General features: G+C 44.5%; 1 protein-coding gene across 1 annotated transcript in view; it reads left to right on the top strand.

Moving 5' to 3' along the window:
* Positions 1 to 23,545, top strand: part of LOC146147978 (uncharacterized) — a 41,758-nt gene extending 18,213 nt beyond the window's left edge. The window contains exons 8-16 of the mRNA XM_083387396.1: positions 1,994 to 2,081; positions 7,177 to 7,338; positions 12,382 to 12,724; positions 15,480 to 15,556; positions 18,600 to 18,701; positions 19,069 to 19,190; positions 20,632 to 20,713; positions 21,061 to 21,305; positions 21,714 to 23,545. Of these exons, the coding sequence (XP_083243522.1) occupies positions 1,994 to 2,081; positions 7,177 to 7,338; positions 12,382 to 12,724; positions 15,480 to 15,556; positions 18,600 to 18,701; positions 19,069 to 19,190; positions 20,632 to 20,713; positions 21,061 to 21,305; positions 21,714 to 22,221 (1,729 nt within the window). The 3' untranslated portion in view covers positions 22,222 to 23,545. The remainder of the gene's footprint in view (positions 1 to 1,993; positions 2,082 to 7,176; positions 7,339 to 12,381; positions 12,725 to 15,479; positions 15,557 to 18,599; positions 18,702 to 19,068; positions 19,191 to 20,631; positions 20,714 to 21,060; positions 21,306 to 21,713) is intronic.
* The last annotated feature ends 586 nt before the right edge of the window (positions 23,546 to 24,131 follow it).

The following is a 24,131-nucleotide window of genomic DNA, read 5'->3' as shown; positions in this document are numbered from 1 at the left end:
TTGGGTCACGGGCGCGCGGTAGCGGCGGCGGACAATTACGGCACAACATCCCGGCTCGCACGTCGTTTGAAGCTCGCAATTTGTTGGTAATCAGACACACCTTGTGGCCCGTGTGACGCGCACCGTTGCCCGACGCGTAATGTGCCGTCTGTGGGAATGTGCCCGCGTCCGCGCTTTAATTAGCCTTAATCCGCACGGATCGCCAAACTGTATCCAATTGAAGCGGCGGCGCACTTGTGCCAGTCTGACTCACGTGCACGTCCATCGCTTTGCGCGCACTTATAGATATTTACGTTGGCGAGAGTGTCCAACAGCAGCAGCACACCCGTACGAACTGATGAACGCCAACCGCTATACCCTTTGGCTTCTGTAACGTCACGCCCATTTGCTTACGTAGACACAGGACCGCCGCTGCAAATGGCATTTCGACGCCCCATTGTGGCGCGCGACCCCATAAGTGCTCGTTTTGCAGAGAATGTGCATGGAAAAGGTCAGCATCCCGAAGATGTTGTTGTTGCTACGTTTGCGCCAAAAATGTCAAATCGCTGCGGCCTTTACTGTTTCGACGTCTCTCCCCGTATCGAAGACGCAATGCCCTGCGGATTTTGCACGGTTGAAGCATTTGCATTTTTGGCACCAAACTCTGTTGCCTGTTTATCAATCCCAAATTTGCCCTTCTATTTGGAAACTGTTTTTAGAAACATTTCACAGCCGAAGATTTCCTGCTTATGCCGATAAATATGTAGGCGCAGTTAGTTTTTTTTTCTAAGTTTATAAAATGTGTTCAACTACCTTCTCTTAATGTATGCATGAGAGCTTGCCAAAACAATAAATGGGCGAAAATATAAAAACGCAAAAATCACATCCAGTACGAAATAAATCAAAAAAGTATTCGATTTATATAGCCTATTTTTTAATTATAAAATCGATATCATTGCATCCAACCTTTTTAAAGCCAAAGGAAAAATAAGTTTGACCGAGGTCCTATACAACCTATAAAAGCGTTCACGGAGCCGTGTGTGGCACCTTCCCCCGCACAATAGAACAGCAGACTCCCAAAGCCGCTGGTTTCTTCTAAAGTTAATGCAGGCGTTCAGAAAAAGCCTTGTTTCGCGATGCGTGCTATCTTTCGTCGCGACGCCCTTATCGCAAATGGCCATCTTGTCGGCCGCAATGAACCTCCTCTTCTCGGTTCTGTGAGTAAATAAAATATCAACAGGCGAGAGTGGCCGCCCGTCATCCGCGACCCACCGAGTGCCTTGTTGTTGTTACTCTTGGAGCGCCGTTCCTTTCGCATTTCGAGCCCGATCGATCTCGAAGCGCGATAAAGGGCGACTGCTTCTTTTTTCCCAATAAGCCAAAATTGTGCTGTTCTCTGTAGCGGCGCAGGCCGATTTTTGTAACGCCCCTTATGTATTGGATCGTTGCAGAGTTTCACTCGCTCGCTGCTACTCCGCGTTAGTTAGTTAATGACATCTATACGTCAAAAAACAGTCTTCTTTTGTAATCTTCTCAAAATCTGAGACAAGAAAATATAAATTCTTGAGCCATAGATCATTTTTTAATTACATAATAAGTAGATCGGGTATAGTTCCGTTTCAAACAAAATTTGTTAAAAAAAATTGTTTTGTAAAAAAATACGACGGGGGCATAAACTTTACAGTATCTCTACCATTTTTTTAACTCCTATTTGTTAATCACATTGATTTAGAACCAATATGTGATTAAAGGACGAACGTCATTAGTCTGCTATAATGTACTTAGTTAACCGCGCTTGTTTGAGGCTTTTCTGTCATCTTGTTGAATTGTTGTACGCGTAGTTGCGGTATAGTGATGCTAAATCTGTCAGCTCCACTTTTCGTCCGGTAAAACAAAGACAGATGCGACTAAATTTGTACGTGGCGTTGCCTTTGCGTTCCTGCGCTGTGTGTTTGCGGTAAACGGGCTCCAAAGAGACGCCCTCAGACTTCAAACGGCGCTTGTTTTGTTTCAGGCACTTGAACGCTTGTCATCGATTGGACGACAAGAGCACCGCGCAATGCCGAGTCCAAATGCAAGTCGTCGAGCAACTGGAGAAGCAGGTGATTGCTAATGTAGATTACTCATATCCCGGCAATTTTGCCACTCCTTTTTCGACTTGCAATAATTTGGAAACCGGGATAATAATTTAAAGCGATCCCTGTAGTCAAGTCCCTACTCCAATCAGTCCTTCTTTAACTGCATACAATATTTTTTACTTGTGACCGATTTTCACAAGTTTCAAATTTGTCGTATCGATTTCGCTTCAAATGCTTAAGTCTCTGAAGTCGCTTTTTTATAATTTCATAGAGGCACTTTCCATAAACACACAAATGTTACATGCTTATTTTTATCAAAAAAATTAAAATACCTTTACAAATACGTTTAACATAGCAACGTTCCTCGATTATTTTCAATACGTTCAACAGTTCAGTTAAACAAACACGATTACTACTTAAACTAAAGCATTTGCAGGAGGCACCGCGGTTATGTAGCAAAACGTGTTGTATCACCTTACCAAATATCCGCTTAGCGTTCGCGGCTCTAAAAGCTTTAAAGTGCAAACGTTCGACTCAAAACCTGACCGGCGCGTCGGATTTGAAAAGTTTCGGCAGCTGCTATTGTAGCGAGGTGTCGCCCGGGTCGGCAAACTCGCGCCTGGGTAGGAAATGGGTCGAGTGCATTTTCCGCACCCAAACACAAGCAGCACTGTCACAACACGACGCGGGACGGAAGATAAACATTCTGGTGGCTGTTGGACTTCATAGTTTTCAGCCCGCTCTTTGGAGTGCGACGTCACGAAAGAGAAATCCTCGGTGTTTCATTTCGCCCGTTTTCCGGATTCGATGCTGATGGTTGCACGGTGTTTTGATGTTCCGAAGGATTTGTGGTCTGTTTTCGCGGGAAATGCGTTTGATTCCGAGTGTATAAAAAACGCCTTTGGAAAAACTTTGTTTTTGTATTGTGATATCTCGGACGAGAAAACTGTGCTCCAGCACATTAATGAGTCATATAATTCTGTGAACGCTTTGCGCGAGATTTTTAGGGTTCGCGACGCTTGTTTCATTTTTAGGATATCTAATATAGGCAACCACTTCCGTCTATTTTACTTAAATGGCGTTTATGGCGAATTCCAGGCTTCCTAAAACGGAACTGACCAGTGGTTTTGGAACGCCTGCTTGTTGATGGACGTACTTTACTGGCCAGCCTGGACAGCTCCGCATTTGGCTTAGCGTTGTGCAGAGCGGCGATTAACGCCCGAAAGCCGCCTCTCAAACATGTAATTCGGTCAGGCTTTTTCGTCACGTAGCAGCGGCATTGCGCCCAGCCCTGGCCCGGTTATGCGCTAACAACAATTATAAAAATACGCCTTTTCGCGGCCTGTGCGATCGCCTTCGCCAGCAGCTTAATAACAGGGGCAGCTAGGAAGCGCCCGACCGTAAATTGTTATAGGCGCTTCCGCGACGGCCGCCTCCTTTAAGCGGTGATGTTTATTGATAACGATTAGCCGACTGCTGCTGCCTGCTGCTGGCTGTGGTGTCCGGCCCGCCTAATTCCGATGAACCACTTCAAGCGTGCACGAGTTTTTTTAGCGACGCAGGTGCGTCCCAGTCGAACCCGTCGCCCTTTTCTGACGATTCGTAAAAAGGCTTTTCCGCTTCGCATCTCGCCTTTTTACGATCTTCCCGAACGCTGTTTACGGCGGCCGAGAAATGCCCGACAAGAAGTATACAACAGTCAATTTACCGGGAAATCTACTTTGGTGCCTGCGCAAACAGACGTAAACACAGGCGGGCGGACCGCGCGCCCAAAGACCCCATAGTCCCACCGGTAGCGCAATAAACCAGCGCGAGCATCTTTAACGGGATGCTGCATAACAAGGGCCGTAAAACATTCGGAGAGGCGGCCTTATTTACTCGCGGGCCTCTGTATTTTCGTGTCAGAACAATAAAATCAGCTCCCGCATTTTTGTTGCAACTTTAATTCGGGCTCCGCCTTTTTTAATACCGCACCGTAAAGACCCTCCGCGCGCGCATTCGCCCGCTTTGATACTGTTTTAATGCCTTGTCGCTATTTGTTTATCCTGTGGCGTTCCGCTGGTACGGGGCGCATTCACCTCTGATCCCCTCCACCACAAGGCAATAAAAACTAGTCTGCGTACATCGATCGCTCGTATACTCTCCAAGAGCTGGGCCGTTGTTTTGTCCCTGCTTTTCTTCAAGAACTGCGGCTTGTTGCAATCACTCCCGCTTCGCATATTGGTGTCCGCTGTGCTGCGGTTAGCTGGTGGTGAAAGGTTTTACGACAAGTTTGGTCTCCACTGGGAGAACATCCTGCGAGTTCGACCCAGTATACAGTTAAACGACGTTTTGGGATTTGGCGAATCTCGTAATTGCTGTTAAACGAAAAACTTTGCTTCTAGTTTAATTTAAATTTGGTAACCGTTATTTTTGGAAACGCCTCGTCTTTTCAATTATGATTTGATTTTATATAAAGCATGACATGAAATGCGATGTATTTCGCTTAAAGTTAGTATAACGCGACCTGTTAAACTCTTCGTGTATCTTTCGTCGAACTTAGTTGTTAATGGCGACAACATCACACTCGGCAGAGCTACAAGTTGCAAGTGATGACTGCGAACCGACTCCCAACTTTCATGGCAGACTATTTACTGTACGAAATTGTGCCGGCGCGAACGTGAGAGCCAAGTCTGGGGCCGACAGCATCTGTGCAAACTCACCTCGAAAAATAATGCACTGTCTGGGCATAGGCGCGGGCGTGAGAAGGTCGACGGCTGACCGACGGGCGGATTATCAATCTTCGGGCCACCTGTCGCTCGCCGAAGACTTGATTTCACCATTAAACCCAACGCGCCACAAATAGACGTTAGCCGTTGCGCAAACCAAAAGACGGCTGCGCTGAATGTCGCCTTTACCGCTTGCCTTGACACGAGGCGTTAACTCGGATGCATTTAGATGCGAGGCAACGCTTTTAGGGCCGAGAAGCTGTTGTCTCGACGCCTTTCCACCGGTGTAGGATTACTACCGTCGGAGTGTCCGGCCAGCAGCCAACAGACAGTGAACTGCATTTGCCACTTCGCCTTTCGACGGCCAGACGCGCATTCTCAGCCGACCAAGTTGCTGTTTGTTCAATTAAAGGCCAACGCTCTTGGCGCGGTCACGGCTGTCAGGATTGATACTCTACTGCTGTTGTTGCAGACGGTAAGCACTGCAACCCAACCCCGGGCACGAAACGCAAGTCCGCCGTTACTGCTCATAGCTACTTTTCGGCGTGTCTTCAAGCGAACAAACCCACAATGGCCGCTGGCCGTTACGCAATTAGGCCTGAGGGCCAGCTTTGTTCGTTGAAGGTCAGTTCCAGGTGCTGACCGGTGTGGGGCCACCCTGGCGGCCACTTGACTTCATGTGAGCCTTCTCTTTTAGGCGATGACCACTCGTGGGGGCGAGGGGTGGGAATTGTTCTAAGCTGAGGAGTACTCGCCTATTATTATTATTTGTAATTTGACCACCTTTCTAAATAGCCACACTTTAAAAAGTTATGAAGTTTGTAGCTTATATTGATTTCAGTTAAGATCAAAACTTGTTCTGAAAATTCTTGCATTAAATTCCTAATACTTAAAAAATAGTTGTTTGGAGCGCTTTATGACGTTGTCTGCATTACAAGATTTCTAGTTTTTCTGTAATTCTGTAAGGTATTTTTATATGCGTTCATATAGTTGTCTTCCTGTAACGACGGCATCCAGGTAATGCCATTACATTTGTTCAAAGTATTGTGACGTTTGTAACGGCGGTGTGTTCATGGAAAAGCATGGCAAAACGATCGCAAAAAACAACTCTTTTTACCAAGCGACTGGCTTGTGAAGATATGAAAATGAAAAGATTGTAAGTGCTGGCGAAATTGGCAGACCATTTGTTTGTGTTATTTTTACGGGTGCCGTCCCTATTCGACACGAAGTGCGGAAAGACAAAGTAATAATGAACGCTTAAAAACGATAACGAGGCCTTTCAAACTCCCGCTAAAGGTTAAACGATTTCGGCCGTTTCATTCCTCCCATCGTTTTGGGCGTCTTCTTATTCCTTTCGACTTCCGGGAAGTTACTTACTAAGGCAAATCGCCGGTCAACCGCCGGTTCAGCCTTTAATCGTATTGCGCGGCAACACAGTCCGTCGTCCGGCGTTTATTTGTACAAGTCAACGATTTCCGCAGAATTTGCCTGGCCTGTTGAAGTGTTAAGTAACCTTTGGATTTCACGACGAATGGGGTGAATTACTGTTGAATAAGAGGTGTCACCGTATAGCAAAGGGACGACCAAATAAATTTAAAACAGGGCAATAAATTTGTTATGCATTTTTGTGAGTTAATTATACTTCGTATATGTAGTCTTTAAACCGGTATAAATCTGAAAGCAAGAAAAATAGGAAAATATGCACCACTGCATTTCAGAAACAATCTAGGGCCGTTGCGAAAGATGCACCAAGTGCATCTTCGGGTTTATAAATATTTACCGCGGCTGACGCTGTTATATCGATCAAATAAAAGCGGCGCCGCCAGAACCGGGCCCTGCAATTTTCCGGCAGCGATATATACGTTGTTTTTCCAGCCCTGTTATTTTCGCCCTCCAGCGTATTGGATTATTTGAATATAAGATAGGCGCTTTGGTCGCGAAGAGGCTGGTGCTGCTTTTGTTGACGAAGTTGAGCCGATCTTATCAATAATTAAATAAACGGTTTATGAAGCCAAAACTTCACACGCGACTGCTATACACAAAAAGTATGGAAAAGTAGGAGCGTTTATGCCATACTGCTCGCTAAAAAATACGTTTTAAATATGCGGAAAAGTTGCTGCAAAGCGATGCAAAACTACATAAAATCGCCACTATTTGCAAAAAAAGTTAGTTCTACATGCGGTTTTAAAAACCTTTGTATGTGGTGTATTTATGTTTTACATTTTTTTACTCATCTATGTTAGAAATGACACAGCTAATATCTGTCAGCCAAGCAAAATTATGCGACTGCGAATATATAACACTGTAACATACAAACGGATACGTTTGAACGTTTTATAACTTTTTATTTTTTACCTATTAAAAAAAAGTTTAACATTTAAAAAACAAGGGTGTTTTTAATGTTTTATTAGCTCAACCAAGAGCGTGAGCGTCTCGAAGCGATGATGACACATCTGCAGATGGATGGCAAAGATCGGAGGTCGGAGTCACGTGAAGGTTCCTCCGAGGGACTTTCCGGCGGCCAAAATAAGACGGAAGCGAACGTCAACGGGCGCGTCAACTCCGCCAATCAGGTAAAGAATCTGCAACAAACAGCATTTAACATAATTGCTACAGTTGTAATTTGACTCGTAATTATGCCAGTTTCTTATGGAATTTTAGACCACTTAAAAATGGAACTATTGTTATTTTTTTAATTTTTTACAGCGATCTGGTACGCGGCGTTATGTACCCGGTTCCAAATATATTTTTTGGGGAGATTAAGATGTGCTATTCCCTCTTAAATCGGTGTGAAAAAGTTGTACCGAGTTTCCTGGCTGGTCCGTTTCTCGGGCTGCGTCGAGACGTCCTCCCAAGAATGTTGCAAAATAAACAAGTTTCGCGCCTACTCGATCTACAAGTTGGGGGGTCTACTCGATCTACGTTCAACTCGAAAAGAGTGTTGTTTGGGCGCGAAGCGGCTGGTAATCGTGACGAGCCGAATTCTGTTCGGCGTAATGAACCCCCTTCAGATCTGTCTTCGCCCCTCGAAACAGGCCGTTACTAAAACACGGCGCACCTGGCTCTCGGCTGTTGGCATTTTGTTAGGGTACTTCGCCCAACAAACAACAATCGTCCGCCTTCAATTCCCTGAAGAGCGTTGGTGTTGCGCAAAGCGCCGTTTAACGCAACAAGCGAACCCTCCAGAAGCGTCGATTGTTGTTGTTGTTGCTGTTTGTGGCTGCTTTGATGCGTGCTTGGCGGCTTTTAAGCTGGGTAAGTCGCAACGCAGTCTTTTAATTGAAACTTGTTTAATTTTGAAAGGTTCTATTTATTCTTTTATCGCTTATTTAAAATTAATGTTTGCATAAGGCGGTTCTTAAACCTCGGTCGATGGATCCATTGGGGGTCCGTTAACTAGTTTTAGGGGTTCCATAAAGCCTACTTAAACTATTAGTGTATATTTAAGAGGTAATCATTTTTTTAAAGAAAAAGTTTAATTAAAAATAAAACGGTTTTGCACTGAATCCTATTTAGACTCCATTTTATTTTCGTAATTTGGACCGAAATTGGCCGATTTATGAAGTCTATATGTACTGTGACGTCAATTTATGACATCATTTTGAAAATTTTTTTCGCCTGCCGTGGTCAACGCGAGGCAAAAAAAATTACGGGTCCGCGGTAAAAAATGTTTAAGAACCCCTGGCAAACGGTGTTAAGTGGGCGACTTCTCACGGCTCATGACCTTGCCTCGTGTCGTTTTAAAAGAGACGATTTATATTGCTTTGCTACGTGGCATGCCAAAGTACAGTGCTATCGGCAAGCAGGCGGTTTCCTTTTGGTTGCTGAGACTGGCGGGTTCGTCACATGTGGAGGACTCTGACAGTCCGCTGCTGCAATTACCCAGCGCGCCTAATCGGCCATTAACAACGCGAAACAACAGCTTTATGGGTTCTTTTGAAACTGTCGGAAACAAGGACAAGGACGGTTTTGGCGGTAGGCACGGCGCGCCTTTCTCCCGATTTGACATTTAAAAACATTTCCGAGGCTGACGAATTGGAATAGTTCTTTTGCTGATGCAACAGGGTTATAATTAAAGTGGGTATATCTGTATAATATCAATGAAAACTGTAAGTTCGCAGTCACGTTTGTCAAGACGTTAATTACAGCATGCTTTTAAATTAATGGGCATACCATGACCTTCAGACTATAAGTACACGTATAGCTTGATTATGCTAATGTGAATCATCCACCGTATACAATCACGAAAATACAGCTTTAAATGTACGAAACAGACAGATACATAGCAATAAAAATACACGTATCGAGGCCTTGAGCTTGGCTCATTCCATTGAGCTTACTCACAGTTGTAATTCTCTCCAACGATTATTTTAAAACTGTTAAGCTTTCATGCGTTTTTAGCAAGATATTTGTAGTCCAAAACTAATAGTATTCGAAATCTGCATAGTATACATTGGCAACAGAGGTTTCCGACAAACAACACCATTCCAACGAGCGAAGCGTGAAGATTTGCTAAAAGCATAAGCTGGGATACTTCGACAAATGGACTCCCGGATTCTCAACCTACCGCTGTGTCGTGGGATGAAGTTTATGTACAACGTTGATAAGCCGCCCTAATACGCTCCCGCCAAGGGCAGCATCTTTAAACCAACTTTAAAGGACGAGTCTGCACCGGGAAAGTTTTTGGACTAGTACGAAGCCAAGTGGCTGGTGTTTAGTCGCACCGCGTTTCGTCCAATGAGTGGAAGGATTACCCGACTCAGCGTGATATGTTGTGATGCGTCCCTAGCCTCCTTTGATTTTGTCTTGACTTCAAGGCGTGCTCGTCTCTCAAGAGCTGTGTATACCCTGCTGGTCTGTGATGCTTTAAGCGGTCCCATTAACTTGAAATATTCTAAAATTGTCGTGTCGAAAATGTGGGATGGAATAATATTTTGATTTCCTTTGTTACATGTGGAAAATAGCAATGTGAACTATTACATTTTGCTCATTGCATAAGTAAATCGTTTACGTTTGATTTCGTATTGTTAGAACCAGAAGTCAGCAGATAAAGATAACTACTGCAGCTTTTGTTCAATGAAATTTTAAAAGCGGGTAATCAAAGTAATCACAGTAACATACAGAATGTATAACATTGAACGTCAGCACATGATCATATTGTGTGGTCGAAACACAATGAAAACGCCTATATGGGGATTTCGGCCAATTGGACGTTTACACACTTGCGCATGCGGCGACAATACGAAACGCAAACACAAAGTCGGCGACTTTCGATTTCGGCACAGTGGTACAGTCGCCCTTGGGCAAAAATTGCGCCATTGTGCCAACGCGCATACAAGGGTGCTCGAGTCTGGGACCGCTTGACACAGCTCTAAACAACAGCGACAACACCGCGCGTAAACAGAGGCGCGTGTTCTTCGAGTCCGGAGGGCCTGGCGACGAGCTACCGCGCGATGCTTGAGGCCAGCTTGGCGTGTTGTTTCGTCGCCCTTGCTCGGGGACCCCGGCAACTTGACCTCTCGTCAGCGGCGAAAGCTGCGACAACAAACTAATTTGTCGCTTCTTTTTTTGTTAGTTCACCTCCTGTTTAGCCTCAATGCTCTTCATGTTAGGCCACTCTCTCTTTTCTCTTCGACTGTTGACGATGCCGATTCGGGCTGCATAACGCTCGCTCTGCTGTCTGTCATTGCTCCCGCCAGAGCTGCTCGAGAGGCTTGTGGGGGGAGGGAGGGGGCAAGGGGGACGAACGTGATGGAACTCGGGTGCTTTTGTTGTTGCCTCGGGTGTGCCGCTGACGTTGCCGAGTACCGACGGCGATAACTACTTTGTGTCGTGTCTGTTTGGGCAATACACGCTTTAAGAACGGGAAGGATGATATAAGTTGGACAACGACCAGGTCCGGATATGTCGAACTAAACTTAAGTTGGAATGCAATGGATCCATCACAAATGTTTTATGTGTGATATTAAATAAAAAATATTGCACTATAAGCAGATTAAAATGCATCACTAAATATCTTTCCCTGATTTGATTTTGCAAATTGTCTCACGTCTTTTACAGTTTTTTATTGTAACAGTTTTTTAAAGGCAAAGCTATCAAAAAACTTAAACCTAAAACATGTTTACGATTTTCGTTTAAAACAAGCCTCTTTTTTTATATTGAACTATAAGCAGATAACAATAATCACTAAATATCTTTAACTGATCTGATTTTGCAAATTATTTCACGTCTTTTACAGTTTTTTTATTGTCACTGTAACGTTTTTATGGCAAAGCTATCACCAAATTTAAACCCAAAACATATTTACGATATTCTTGTGAAACCAAACCTATTTTTGGCAAAATTCAGTCGAAAACATTTTCGTGACAACGCCCGAGAGTCAACATTAGCATCTCGCGCGGACTGAAACGAGCAATTTGGCCGGCGTCTACAAATGGAAATGTTGTGTTCGCCTGGCGTTGTGACGGCTACAGGCTGAATATTTCTCGCCGCATAAATAATAGTGTCCCCGCGGCAGACGGCCGGTGCGCGTTTGATCGTCCGAGCGCGGACCGCAGGGGATCAAAGATGCTTCCCGGTGTGTGTTTCTCCGGCTGGGCTTTGAATAATTAATCGACTGCACTGGGCAGCGCCTTGCGAGTCTTAGCGTCCCCCTTGCATCTAAATAAACTGTTTGGTTTACTGAGTGGAATTACGTCGGGACACGCCGCCCGGTGTCTAAAGCGCGACCGCGCACCTAAGATGCCGACCGTTTATAAATACACCTTCGCTTTTCTAAGGTTTCTAATCTGGTGCACGTCCGCCCCACCAAAGGGAATGCATTAAAGTAAACATACTTAGTGCCTCCGTCGCTGCGCGATGACGTCAATTCGGGTTGGAATTCTGCGACGAAAAAAGCGTCGCAATCGAAATTGGTCGGACGGCGCTCGTAAAGCCACGAACGTGATGCTCTGGTCCCGAAAGTCGTGTAACGCTATATTGTTGTTTGTCTCCTCGGGCGAACGGCGCGAACGCGTCGTGAATTTCTTTACGACACTTTTGCGGAAAGTGCCTTCGTCGCATCGAAGGTGAACGACATTTCTGCCGCTGAGTTTTATTCGCTCGCAGCTGACAGTTGGCCTTTTGCCACCCAGGACAATATCCCTTAGTTTTATAGCTTTTTTAAATGGCTCGCTACCTGCGTTTTATACAAGTTTGGCATTTGTTCGTTAATAACTGCCCACTGGAACACGTCTGGAGTAAGTTATTCAAACTACATTCAATATTAATCGTAATATGTTGACTAAGATTTCTAATTGTAACACTTGGTTGTCGGGTTGCGTTACGGCAATGATAATAAAATAAGTTTCAAATGCGTCAAACTTCGCAGAATTTACTTGTACATCTTTTTGTCCAAACAATGCACTGTTTTGATTTTCTTTACGCTGTTTCAAACATTTATGCTGTTTAATTGAATCGTTGGACAATCTATTATTAAGAAAACATTAAATTGTGCCAAACATAAAAAGTTATATTTACTTGTTCATCCATCGAGTAATTCAATCATTTACGCTATTCAATATACCGATCAGCGTATATAAGCTCCCAAAATATAAAATAACACCAAACAAACGCAGATGTTCCAGTCGCCGAACCTCTCAGTCGCCGCGGCGGCAGCAATCAGCAACGGTCACCACCAGCTGGCACTTGCCTTTCCGTCTCCAACAACCAACAACACCGGAGGAAGCAACTCATCGCTGTCGAGTCGATCGCAGAACCCACTGAGTCTTCCCTCGAGTCCGATATCCGCTCATCAGCTCTCCAGTTTCCCTGCTGCTCTCTATCCTTCACCCGCCGCCACCGCCTCCGTGCCATCGTCCCCGCCCCTTTTTGGACCCTCGCTGCTGGCCAATCAGGCGACGAGTAACGGATCACGTGACTCGAAGCGGCGTCACTCGGCAGGCGTGCCTATTTCAGCAGGTAAGCTTCGAAGTTTCCACTAGCATAGGAAGATATTTCTACCTTTTTTATCCACCTTTGGGTGGTTAACGGAAAATAGAACCTAGGGGCATAAAAATTGATTCTCTAACGAAAGAAGATATTTCCACCTTTTTAGTTTACAATGCAGTCATCAAAAACTGTTTAAAAATTCGCTGTCATATGTTTAAGTTATAAAAATGTACACGGGGCAAATAGTGTTAAACTTTTATGGCCAAGTTTAGAAGTGTCGCGTTCTGGCAGTGCGCCATATTATTTTGTCTTCGAAATTACAACGATAGACGACACCGGGAATTGAACAACTGCCATTTCGACAATGGCAAGCGAGAAATGTCGACCTGCTGCCTAATTGTGACAAATATAACTCCTTAGAAACATAAACATTTACGACAGTGCCGCCCGTCCCCGGCTTCGTCGCTTCGATTTTTTTGCGGATTCGCTCAAAATCGATATAATCGCCGTATAGAATCGGCAACACAAACGGCCTGAAAATGGCATTGGTGATTTACGTCATTTGCCATGTCGTGCCTTGCACAAACAAGCGCCAACATCAAAAGCGCCTTCTTAATTTGGGCGTCAACCACCCAGGATTTCTAGAGACGCCCCGCCCAGAAGAAGAATTCAAAGCGTGGCGGTTATTTTTGTTCGTCGCGCGCAAAAAAGGTCGTGTTTTTGCGAGCGACGACACTATGGCCGCCTTGGCAAAGTAAATTGCGTTTCCGTGCGGTAAATTATAAATGAGAAGCCATTAGTGCCCCCAGCCGCGGAAGCGACCAGCGCTCGCAGCCGCGTCCCTTTCTTATCTCCCTATATCCGCACATACATCGTTGTTCCCGATCGCATACAGCACTCTATACGTATATAAGCTGCACATAGGCGCGGAATGACAGATGGGCCTCACTCGTTTGTTGGCACGTCTTGCGAGAAGTTTTGTCCCGGTTGTTTTTCTGCCCGATGCAAAGTGCAATTGCACGCTGTGTCTGCGAAGGTGCGCGGCCGCTAACAACCTCCTCGGCACTTTCAGACTCTTGTTGTTCTCCGGGTGAATAATTAATGCCTGTTTTCGTTGTTAAATAATGCATCTCGGTGCTCGGAGGCCGCCTCTTGCCTGTGCCCCTCCGCTCCGTAGGGATGTTGATGCTATATTTCCCTTATCCACCTTTTAAAAACAAGGCTGGTAACCACTTGCCCATGCTCCTGTTATCTGATGTTGCGGGCATTACTTTGCGAAGCCGGTCTGCACGCGAAAGTAGCAGAAAAATATACATACAATGTGGTAATGTGACGACCTATGTGATAATAAATGTTTAACAAATTCCAAAGCTTTTTTTAGGAAGTAGCAAGTTTAAACACGATTAAGCTTCGAGATCGTTAAGACATATTTCTAGAAGACGCCTTGGTACTATTTGATCGTTTTGTTTAATCCCGGTTGCGTATGCGCACATTTAATGCGATTAGATTATGTACCTTATTGTCAAACGTAAATCCCGGCCTCCGACCCTCGAAAGGTTCCGCTGCCCCACAAAAAAAAAAAAAGGATTATCAACGATTCCCCGGCGATTTGAATTTCCCATTAAACAAGCGCGTTTGCCGCAAACACGCTTTGCATGTTGCAAACCCGGCGCGCCACCAACTCTGCTTAACCGGGTCACGGGCGAAAACAAGCATCTTGCGGCCTTGTCTGCGACGCCCTCTGGGACCCCGGCTGCGGATGCGACCTGAAGACACGCGCGCGCGTTGATGCTTGTCGACGACATTAATAAATTAGTCCGCTCCGACCTGCCGCGCTACTGGCGCCCTTCCAAACCACGCTGCCGACGAACCCGTGGGTGCACCACCACATTGCCTGGTTCTTTCCCCGGCTGGGGAAAGCCGGTGATACAATGAGCCCTTGAATTTTTTGCTAACCAAGATGAAGCGGATTTTTAATTACCACTTGAATAAAACCAGTACCCCGACCGCCTTTAAGATAGCCATATAACTCGGCTGTTAAAGACACTAAAAATAACTCTTTTGAGGTAAAATGGCAGGTAAAATAAAGGCTAAATTATAGACTTTTAAGGGTACATTTTAATGTAACTAAGTTGCTTTATATTAAAAAAAAACATAGAAAAAAATCGAGGTTGGTAAAACGTCCAAAAAAGTGACCGAATATAGTTGTTTAAAGAACTAGCTGTACAGTTTACCTCTTCTGCCACCGACGGTCCGCTTGTAATCGGATGTCTAGAGGGGGTGCCTCTCTGCTGCTTATAATTTGCGAGCAAGCCAACACGGATGTAACTTGCTTGCGCTCGCTTATAGCTCCAAACTCAATTAGCAACTTAGTTCGCGTATCGGGTGTCAGGCACAGGGGCATTTTACCATGTAACGTCGCGCGCAGTTTTCCTAACAGACCGGGATCCCGTAACTCGATTTAGCATAAATGCTTTTATCATTTTTCCATATTGAAGGCTGCTTAGTGGTACGCCAGCCATGTAAAAAAATTGTAATCTAATCGAAATTCAATTTGCCATGGTGAACGAACAGCATGACTCCATCTTAATTCGCCGGTTATGCGGGTATTAAACAAGTGAAATGTGCTCAAATATGTTAAAGTAAATTTTAGGGAGATACTTTATAAAAAACAGTGCTTCTTTTAAAGGTTTATACATTTATTGACATTTTAATGCAGCTTTATACGTTTAGTGCCCTTTAACCTTATGTCTCGAGCTTATGTGCTGTTTTTTCTTGTTTCCAGACCTCACCCAAAATCAGGAGTTTTATCGGAATGCGGATGTCCGACCACCCTTCACCTACGCTTCGCTCATTCGACAGGTGAGATCGAGGTCGCCGTTAACTTGCATTTTCAGCTGTTGAAAAACGTGGTCGTTTCGCAACCTCCGCGACCCTGAGGTGGCACTTTCGACGCGGATTCGATATGACATCGTAAAGTCGCGCGGGCCTGCACGTTGGACAAACAAACGACCCGTGAAAGTGCCAAAGCTCCTCGCTCGCCCGGCTGTGGCCTACCACGTTCGGGGCCTTCCCGCTCCCGCACAAAATGTCGCACGACCAGGCGCTTTTAGCCGTCAGGTTTGTCCCGAGCTTGCTTTTTTACGACCCTTATTCGCGGTACTTGATTGACGTTTATTGTTGAAAATCGCAAGAGGGGCACGATTTGCCGTCCTGTGGATATTTGTTAGAACATCGCTTTGCGCATCACTTTAGGCAAGCGACTGGTGTGTAACGAAGCGCACGTTCAATTGCCATTTGACTAAGTAAAACAGTGATAGCTGAGGTATGGCATGTAATATTACCCCAATTAAACAAAAACACAGCCCCTACGTTATTTTTTCACCTTAATATTTTACCCCCGGCTTAACGTAAAACGGCGTAATTCTTAATGCTTATAGTATCTCAACGCTCCATCTCGAAACTTGTATGCTTATGAGACGCCGCAGTCGTGGGTTAGGTTACTTTCCCGACTGCGTCCACGGAAAAGGTTCGCTATATGTTTATTTAAATGTTACAGTATGCTCATGTCGCCGACATTCCAACGTGCAGATATCCTTCCGATAAGGAAGAATGCCTGAAGATGAGTTGACCCTTATGCACTGCTTAACAAGACTAACGCACTATATCCTTTTTCCGATTCAAATCTTGCCATATTTAACCTCATGATCATATATTTTTTTATTTGACAGTATTGGTCGTTTGGTTGGTATTACGTTATACGGACCTAAAATCCTTATTTACTGTTATAATGGTTTGAACCAACTTTCGCCGAAAAACAATCGATTAGGCGTTGGAATTAGTGGAAAGTTTTTTTGAGATGTGGATTAGGCTGCTTAATCACGGAATAAATTCGTTTCATTTCCCTTTGATTATTTCCTTCTTCGTTTAACTCCACAGCGAAACCTAGCGACACAACCAGAAAGTTTTCGTCGTTAAGCTCCTTGGCTCATCGCAAGGCACGTAGTGATCTGAATTAACGGCGTCCATTCGCCTATTTAGTTGTTACGAGTGTTTCGCGACCCGCCCTCATAACCCTGGATTAGACCAGGTGCCGAGGCCCCGATGGGCGGGCCAGACCATTGTGAGTAAAGCGCCTCGGAAAATCGGGAACAAAACCTAATCCCGCCGTCGCTCGACACGTTCGATTTTCCGCCCATTGTCCGGACAACAGTGCCTCGCTGTTTAGCTGCTCCTCGGTCGTCGAGAGTAAATAGCGACAATAAACAACAAGGCGCGCACAGCAAGTCGGTAAACTTCACCTTCGGCTGACTCGCAGCCGAAATTTGTCGGCGGCCGTCGCTGCCCGGGCGACGCGAAGACGCGGCCGGGCAACAATAGATTCTCGCGCGAGCAAACACGCCGTGTTTTCACCGCGCTTTTCACGTTCGCGCCCCGCGGTCGTGTATTATGTATGGCTTTGTAGGACTGTCACGTACGCCAGCGAGACGCGCCCGTCGTTTTTGGAATCTTTCGGGTACACTTTTTGGGCTAAGAGAATCCATTCAGGGTTGCCTGATGTGTCAGTGCTAAACAATACCGAAGGTAACCTTTTAAGATGATTGTGAATACTTTGTTTTCCTTATAATGTAGACCTATAGTGCCTGCTTAGTGGACATTTTTGTTTTCCCATCTATTATCAACATAACAAACTGAAACTCTGACAAAAGTTCTGATAAACGACTCACCAGATCATCAGTATAATATAAAAATGTGGAAATTCAATAAAATGGAAGAAATAAAGCATTTTTTACCTGACTATTATTTTTGGTGAAGGAACAGTTCCACTCCTCCTTATGTCAATACACGACTGTTTGTGTTTGGTTTCGGTTTGTCTCGAATGCAGTCCGTGCGAAACGAAAAACAAAACAAAACTTCAAGGCGGTGTGGTGCAATGACACTCGACCGTACTTTTAAATATAGATGAATGTAACCCGGTGTGTCGGTCTTACTTCTAGCACTTGACTTTAAATATGATAAATTGTAAAAAGGTGCGTGTAGGTTATGTGGACTATCTTTGTAGATATTTGCTTATTTGCCAATTGGTCGTCTAGCCAAACATTCTAAGTTAACCCTTTCAAACATCAGTCCTCATACTTTCAATTTTGCAACTTTTCGTCTAAAACTCCTTTGGCTGGCGACAGGGTTTCCGTTCACTGTTACTGTCTAACGGCATGCAGCTCCAACTTGGCAGGCTATGAAACGAAACTCAGGCGGTAATACTCATGTGGGTCACTCGTAAAGATTCAATACTGTGGGTCATCCAAAATAATTTGGTCTGATGTGTTTGTTTATATTCACCAATTTTTTCTTATTAGTTTTTTTACTTGTGGGTAAGAAAGTTTAGTTTTGAGTCATGAATTACATATTTCTTATTGCCAATGTTGCTCTTCTCCTTAACGATCACATGCTGTTACCTACGGTATTATTCGCTAATAGCCAGTTGCCAAGTGTTTGCGATGCTTCATAAAACCATAAATACACAGCAGTAAATTTTTGTATCGAGCGGATAAATTTTTGTATCGAGTTGTTTACGTTTAGGCTACTAGACTAAATGGAGTCGAACCACACAATTTGTTTGGGCCGATTAAGTAGATTTAATTTCCGCCTGTCTAGCCCACGGGCGTTGTCAATAATTGCCAACCCTAAGTTTGTATTGCACGACTAACAATACCAACAACAAGCAACATTGCCACGGGTTGGAGCAATGTTTTAAACCGTTTGAGCCACGACCCTTGTGAAACTTTATCATTTGATTGCAGGTTTGCTAGGTTATTTGTTCAACAATTTCCACCGTACATTTTCGGAAGCATAGGGGTTTGGCACAAATAGTACAATACATATAAAAGTATTGCTTTCTCCGTAGGCAATCATTGAGGCACCCGACAATCAAATGACTCTCAACGAGATCTACAACTGGTTTCAGAAAAAGTTCGCATATTTCAGGAGGAATGCTCCCACGTGGAAGGTATGGCGACCAAGTGCAACCAAACTTTAGTAATGCAGTATTCCCAGATATCCATTATCCAAATTCAACAGGTTTATTAATTAACAAAGCGAATACAGATTTTGCCTAAATGCGGTAGGTTCAAAAGGGGAGTTTTAATTACCTTTCGTATTTATCCGAAGCGGCAGAGAAACTTTAGGCTTGAAACATTACACTATATTTTCACCGTCAGCTAAAAAGGAAAGCGATTAAGCGTGGAAACCGGTATTAGTTATAGCCTCCACTAGGTATGGGTGATGAACAAAATGTTAGCGAAAATGTTCCGACCAGCAAGGTCCGCGTGCGTGCCTTGACAATGATGACGAAACTGCATCCTCTCTATGTATAGAACGCCGTCCGGCACAATCTCAGCCTGCACAAGTGCTTTGTGCGGGTCGAAAATGTTAAGGGAGCGGTTTGGACGGTGGACGAGAGCGAGTACCAGAAGCGACGGCCGCAAAAGTTCTCAGGGTATGCCCTCCCCCGCTCTAGCGACGGGCTGTGCTACACCGCTTCTGTTTTTTTATGTTTGTTGCAACCTGGTTTCTCTGCTCGTGCTGCTCGAATGGTTTCTCTGCCACCTTTAACTATACTACTATACTACTATTACATTTAGTGCGTCGTGTGTTTTTAGTTTATTTTGTTTTTCGACGCCCTTGCGGCGCCGCCATGCTTTTGCTTTTGGTGTGCTTCTTGCCATATTTACTTACACCGTCAACCAAACGGTCCTGGTATGACACGCGCAGCCTGTAAAGCTATGACGACACACGCTGATGCAGTTGCGACGCGCCTGCACTTGATCCGAACACGCACAACGCAAAAATTTAGCGCCCGCACGCCACGCTTTGTCTTGGCTTAAGGCGAAGTTTAATCAAACGCGTCGGGAGGGCCGTTGAGTTCTGTCAAAATATGATCGGTTTGTGCTACCACCAAATACTTAATGCATTTGGACGGACTGTTTATGAAAAAAAAAATTAGAGGCTAACCTAAACAAAACATGTAAATAGTGTATTTCTTAGACTACCTGAAAACAGTAATATTTACAATAAATGGTGGTATCATTAACCAGTTATAAAACAGTATTGACAACAGGACTAGAGGAAAGGTTAAGCTGCTCTTGACGATTCGTTGCACACAGGCCCACGTGCTAGGGCTTCACGCGCGCAGTTAGAAACCCAATGCAAATTTCTTGTTTGGTATCGCCCGCAGAGCGCCATTCGCACCAACCTGTCGCTGCATAAGTGCTTTAAGCGGTGCGAGGACGTAATGGGCTCCTACTGGACCGTGGACGACCGCGAGTTCCGCAAGGGCCGACATCTGAAGCGCGGACGACCACGCAAGTACAACGAACGGGATGCGGCCCTCGCGGCCCGTGCCCAGTAAGCATCCGTCGGACACGAAATTTGCGACCGGCACCGACTGACCTTTATACTCCACCTCGCACCACACGTGCCACAACACGTGTACATTCCTAATTATAATGTCTATAGAAACCTCCTCGTCTTGCCTCCTTCTTTTGTCCCACACTACGGATTACGCTCCAGCACGTTACTATACACAACGCTAGTACTACTGCCTCGAATCAGATCTGTCCCTCTTCTCTCCCTTTGTGCCCGATTTATGTACAACAAAGCACCACTCACCGGTCGACAAATCTCGTTTAATTTGACGCGAAAAACAACCAAAGCTTGAAGGCCTAATTGCCATACCAGGCTTCTGTTTTCAAATAGTTGTTGCTTGGCTTCGGCTGCGTTGGCTTTCTGCATGCTCCTTTCTCTTTCTGCACGCCCTAATCCTGCTTTTATGCATGCTGCTTGTTGCTTGTGTGTGTTGGTAACGATTTGCTTTTAACATGTTGCTAACTGTCGCTATGTGAAGGGTAAAGTGATGCTAAATTATATTTTTCATGCAGTAGTCCCTCGATTCGGAATCGCATTGACTCAAGTTCCAACCAGGGATTCTATGGTGCGCCGATGAACCTTGCTGGCATGCAGGTAAGTCATTGTAAACGTTTTGCTTCGACTGTTCAAATGGATGCACTTTTTAGCAAAAAAAATTAGGACCTAAACATCTTTGTTTTGTAACTTAGTAGTACTGCCGAAACAAAAGCTAATTCGGAACGCAATTGTAAACAGTGGCGTATAGTACACACTGGTGTTCTGTTGGTGTTTTTGAACGAGTTACATAATTGACTTTTACAATATAAATGCGCGGCCTGTGTCGACATATGGTCTTAGAACATTCCTTCTGTATTTGAACGACTAACTTTATATTCAAGTTTATCGCAGTTTCCAATTTTTTGTTTCGAGTTTTAAAAAAGAAAATTTTGTTTTAATTTCAGATGTCATTCGGTGACGCAGCACAGCTCGCCTCCCAAGCGATGTTCGGTTCCAATCCCCTTTCCAACTACGGGGGTTTTGTTCCCGGTGGGTTCGGGGGAATTTCCCACAGCCTGTCCTCGGACGCTTCGATGTCCATCGATCCGGCCGAGGCTGTTTCCAATCTGACGTCGCTGATGGGCGCACGTCATCAGAGCCTTTCGCCGGTTACCACCAGCAACCACAGCTACAAAGAAGATGTGCACAGGTGGGTTGAACTTTTTAAAGTTAATCCGAAAAAAAAATTAAATACATTTTCTTTTGCACATTCGACGAAGAGCTATTGCTTTGCGTATATTGTGCTGGTATAACTTTATGCCCAAGGAATAAATATCGATGTTATGTTTTCAGTATGAATCTCTTTCTACTTCGCAACCCACATTAATTAACTTTATGCGCTCAGCGGTTCACTTTTACCAAAAGTTAATTTAGCGCAACAATGCAGGGATTAGCATACATTTAATTTTATCAAAGCTTTACAAAAAACTCGTAAAAATAGGTTAAAGCTTATGTTATCCAATGCCCAAGCAGTCTGTAACGTTTTTGGAACCAGCCAATACTCTTGCACTTTTACTAGATCATATTCATTTATTTTTTCTTGTTTCATCACCACCAGAGAACCGTTCCTGAGCTCGCAGCAACGCGTAAAGTTGGAAATGATCGAAGACGCTTCACAGCATCAACAGCAGCAGCAGCAACAACAACAGCAGCAACAACTGCAGCAGTCCTCTGCGGTGAACGACCTGATAGAGCACCAAAAGGAACGCCAGCGACAGGCCAGCGAGATGGCGACGGCTACGTCGGCCGAGAGAAAGTCTCCTCTCTACAGCAAGGACGGCTTTGCCCTGAACCGGAGCAGTCCTCAACATTCGGACGACGCTAAGACCTACAGCAGCGGCAGCCCATCGGCTCGCGTGTCACGTGACGAAGACATGGAGGAGAGGACCAGCGGAGGATCGACCTTGTCTTCCGACGCATCCGGCGGCGACGACGTCGACAATAAGCCCCTGGATTTGCACCACAGAGATCGACAGGCTGCCGAAGGCGCCATGGCAAGGCCAACCAGCCTTCTTTCGGCCCGTGGATCCTTTACAATGCTACACGACCAATCCGCTGCCGAGTGATATAGCTCTGGATTACCGCCTGGACATCGAATTCGCTTAACTTCTATACATTCCCTTAAATATACCGCCTTCGTGTGCGCCGTTGTCTCGTTTGTTTGAAAGTCGAGCGCGGCTCTGTTTCAAGAGTTAGCCATGACCATGTTTTAAAGATCCCCAGCGAGCGTTTCTCAAGTATTTATTGCCCAAAGCTGTCCGCACTCCAGCCGTCGTGTCTTGGTACCTCGTGGTGCGACTACCGACTATCACGAGCTATTCGGCCGCTTTGTGCATTTGTGTTAAACCCACCCTTTCGCTTATTCGCTATTAGTTTTTGCATGCGCCACGCCAACCGTAGATACCCGTGCACCGACTCGCTTTTGTACTGTTTTACTGCGCGACGCCACTTGTTTCCGTTAACTCCGTGTTCCATGTTTAAATCCCCCGTGGTTCATCCAAGTAGCGTTTACTGCGCGTGTTTTTTTTTGGGTGCTAAACGTAATTGTTTCACTTAAAAAACTCAGCTTTGTCCTCGGCGTTAATTGCGCTGTTCGTTTATAATCATCGCCATCGTAATTTGACTCTATATGATATCGTAATGTACAGGAACCCATATAGTTGCGGTGCTGTAGAGTGGTAGAAAAAACATATCTCGTAGCGCCGTTCTTTCGTGTTCCCGTGTAACCATTTAAGTTACGCGCCGCCAAATCTCGTTTTCTATTTACACACAGACCGACACACAGACAAACATCGACCCCAAAATCCCACACACGTCTGTTGTAAGCGTCACGAACTACGTTCATGCCCAATGTCACATTACAGCTAAGCAGCGGTGAGCTGTTGCAAGCCAAAAACGAAAAGACCACACTTTGTACTCTCGTTCGCACTTCACTTTGCACGTTATTTTTCTATACAAATAAATTGCCTCCGAACAACACGTGCTTCGCATTGGTGGGTCACATGTTATATAGTTGTGCGCGTTTGTACCAAATTGCTGCTGCCTGTTCTAGGTGCTCGTTTTAAGTGTGTTCCCGGACCATAAACCCTCCACCCTATCCGCTCTACGCTTTCTGGTATATTTACATGTCATCGTTCGTTTGGATTTTGAAATGTCCCGTTCTGTTTCCGTTTACCGTTATTCCGTTGTTTCACCGGTGCCCATAAAAATTCACTGCTCGTTGTTCCGCCGTATCCGTTTTCAAACTCGTGTCAAAAATGTCTAATAGCAGCAAATATGTAATCTCGTACACGGAGATTTTGGATACTTTATATTCTGTTTGTTTTGTTTTAGTTTGAGAAATTAGCGAGAAAATAGGTTATAACAGTTTGTCTGTTGAAAGTTATCTATAATATATCCTTACGCAGTTTTTTAACATTCAACACATTAAAGCATTTATAATAATAAGTAGCCAAAGTCAAAATAATTTAAATGACTATTTACGTAAAAACTAGATTACTGAAACTACATTATGACTTGTTTCTGTCCGATGGAAAAGTAAAATTGAAATTTCTCTGTATTAATAACAAAAACGTTTGTTGATAAAAAAATAAAAACAAACACGAACAAATTTGTCATATTATGAGAAAACCGTTTTGCTTAAACACATCGATGAAATTCCGCCTGTAACCAAATTTGTTTCCAGCCTCCAAAACTATATATATAATACCCGACGGTTTGCTCGTAAACAATAACGGATTGATTTTTTACATATAGTGAACTCGTTTGTTAAAAATAGTTATGTTCTTATTCCCATGCTTTAAATGGCTGATAACGGCATGACAAATAGGAAGTTTGTAACAATAAAATATAAGCTAGTCCAAAAAAAAAAGTGTCACGTTTGTTTTTATAGAATATCACACTTATAAAATTGTATAACATGATACGCAACCAGCAAATTAAGACTCACGGTCGATGTTAAGGGGAAAATATGAAA

Source organism: Ascidiella aspersa, chromosome 4, assembly GCF_963924565.1.
Source record: "Ascidiella aspersa chromosome 4, kaAscAspe10.2, whole genome shotgun sequence".
NCBI classification, from domain to species: domain Eukaryota; kingdom Metazoa; phylum Chordata; class Ascidiacea; order Phlebobranchia; family Ascidiidae; genus Ascidiella; species Ascidiella aspersa.
The sequence above is the reverse complement of the archived record's forward strand: the minus strand, read 5'-3'. Positions and strand labels throughout refer to the sequence as shown.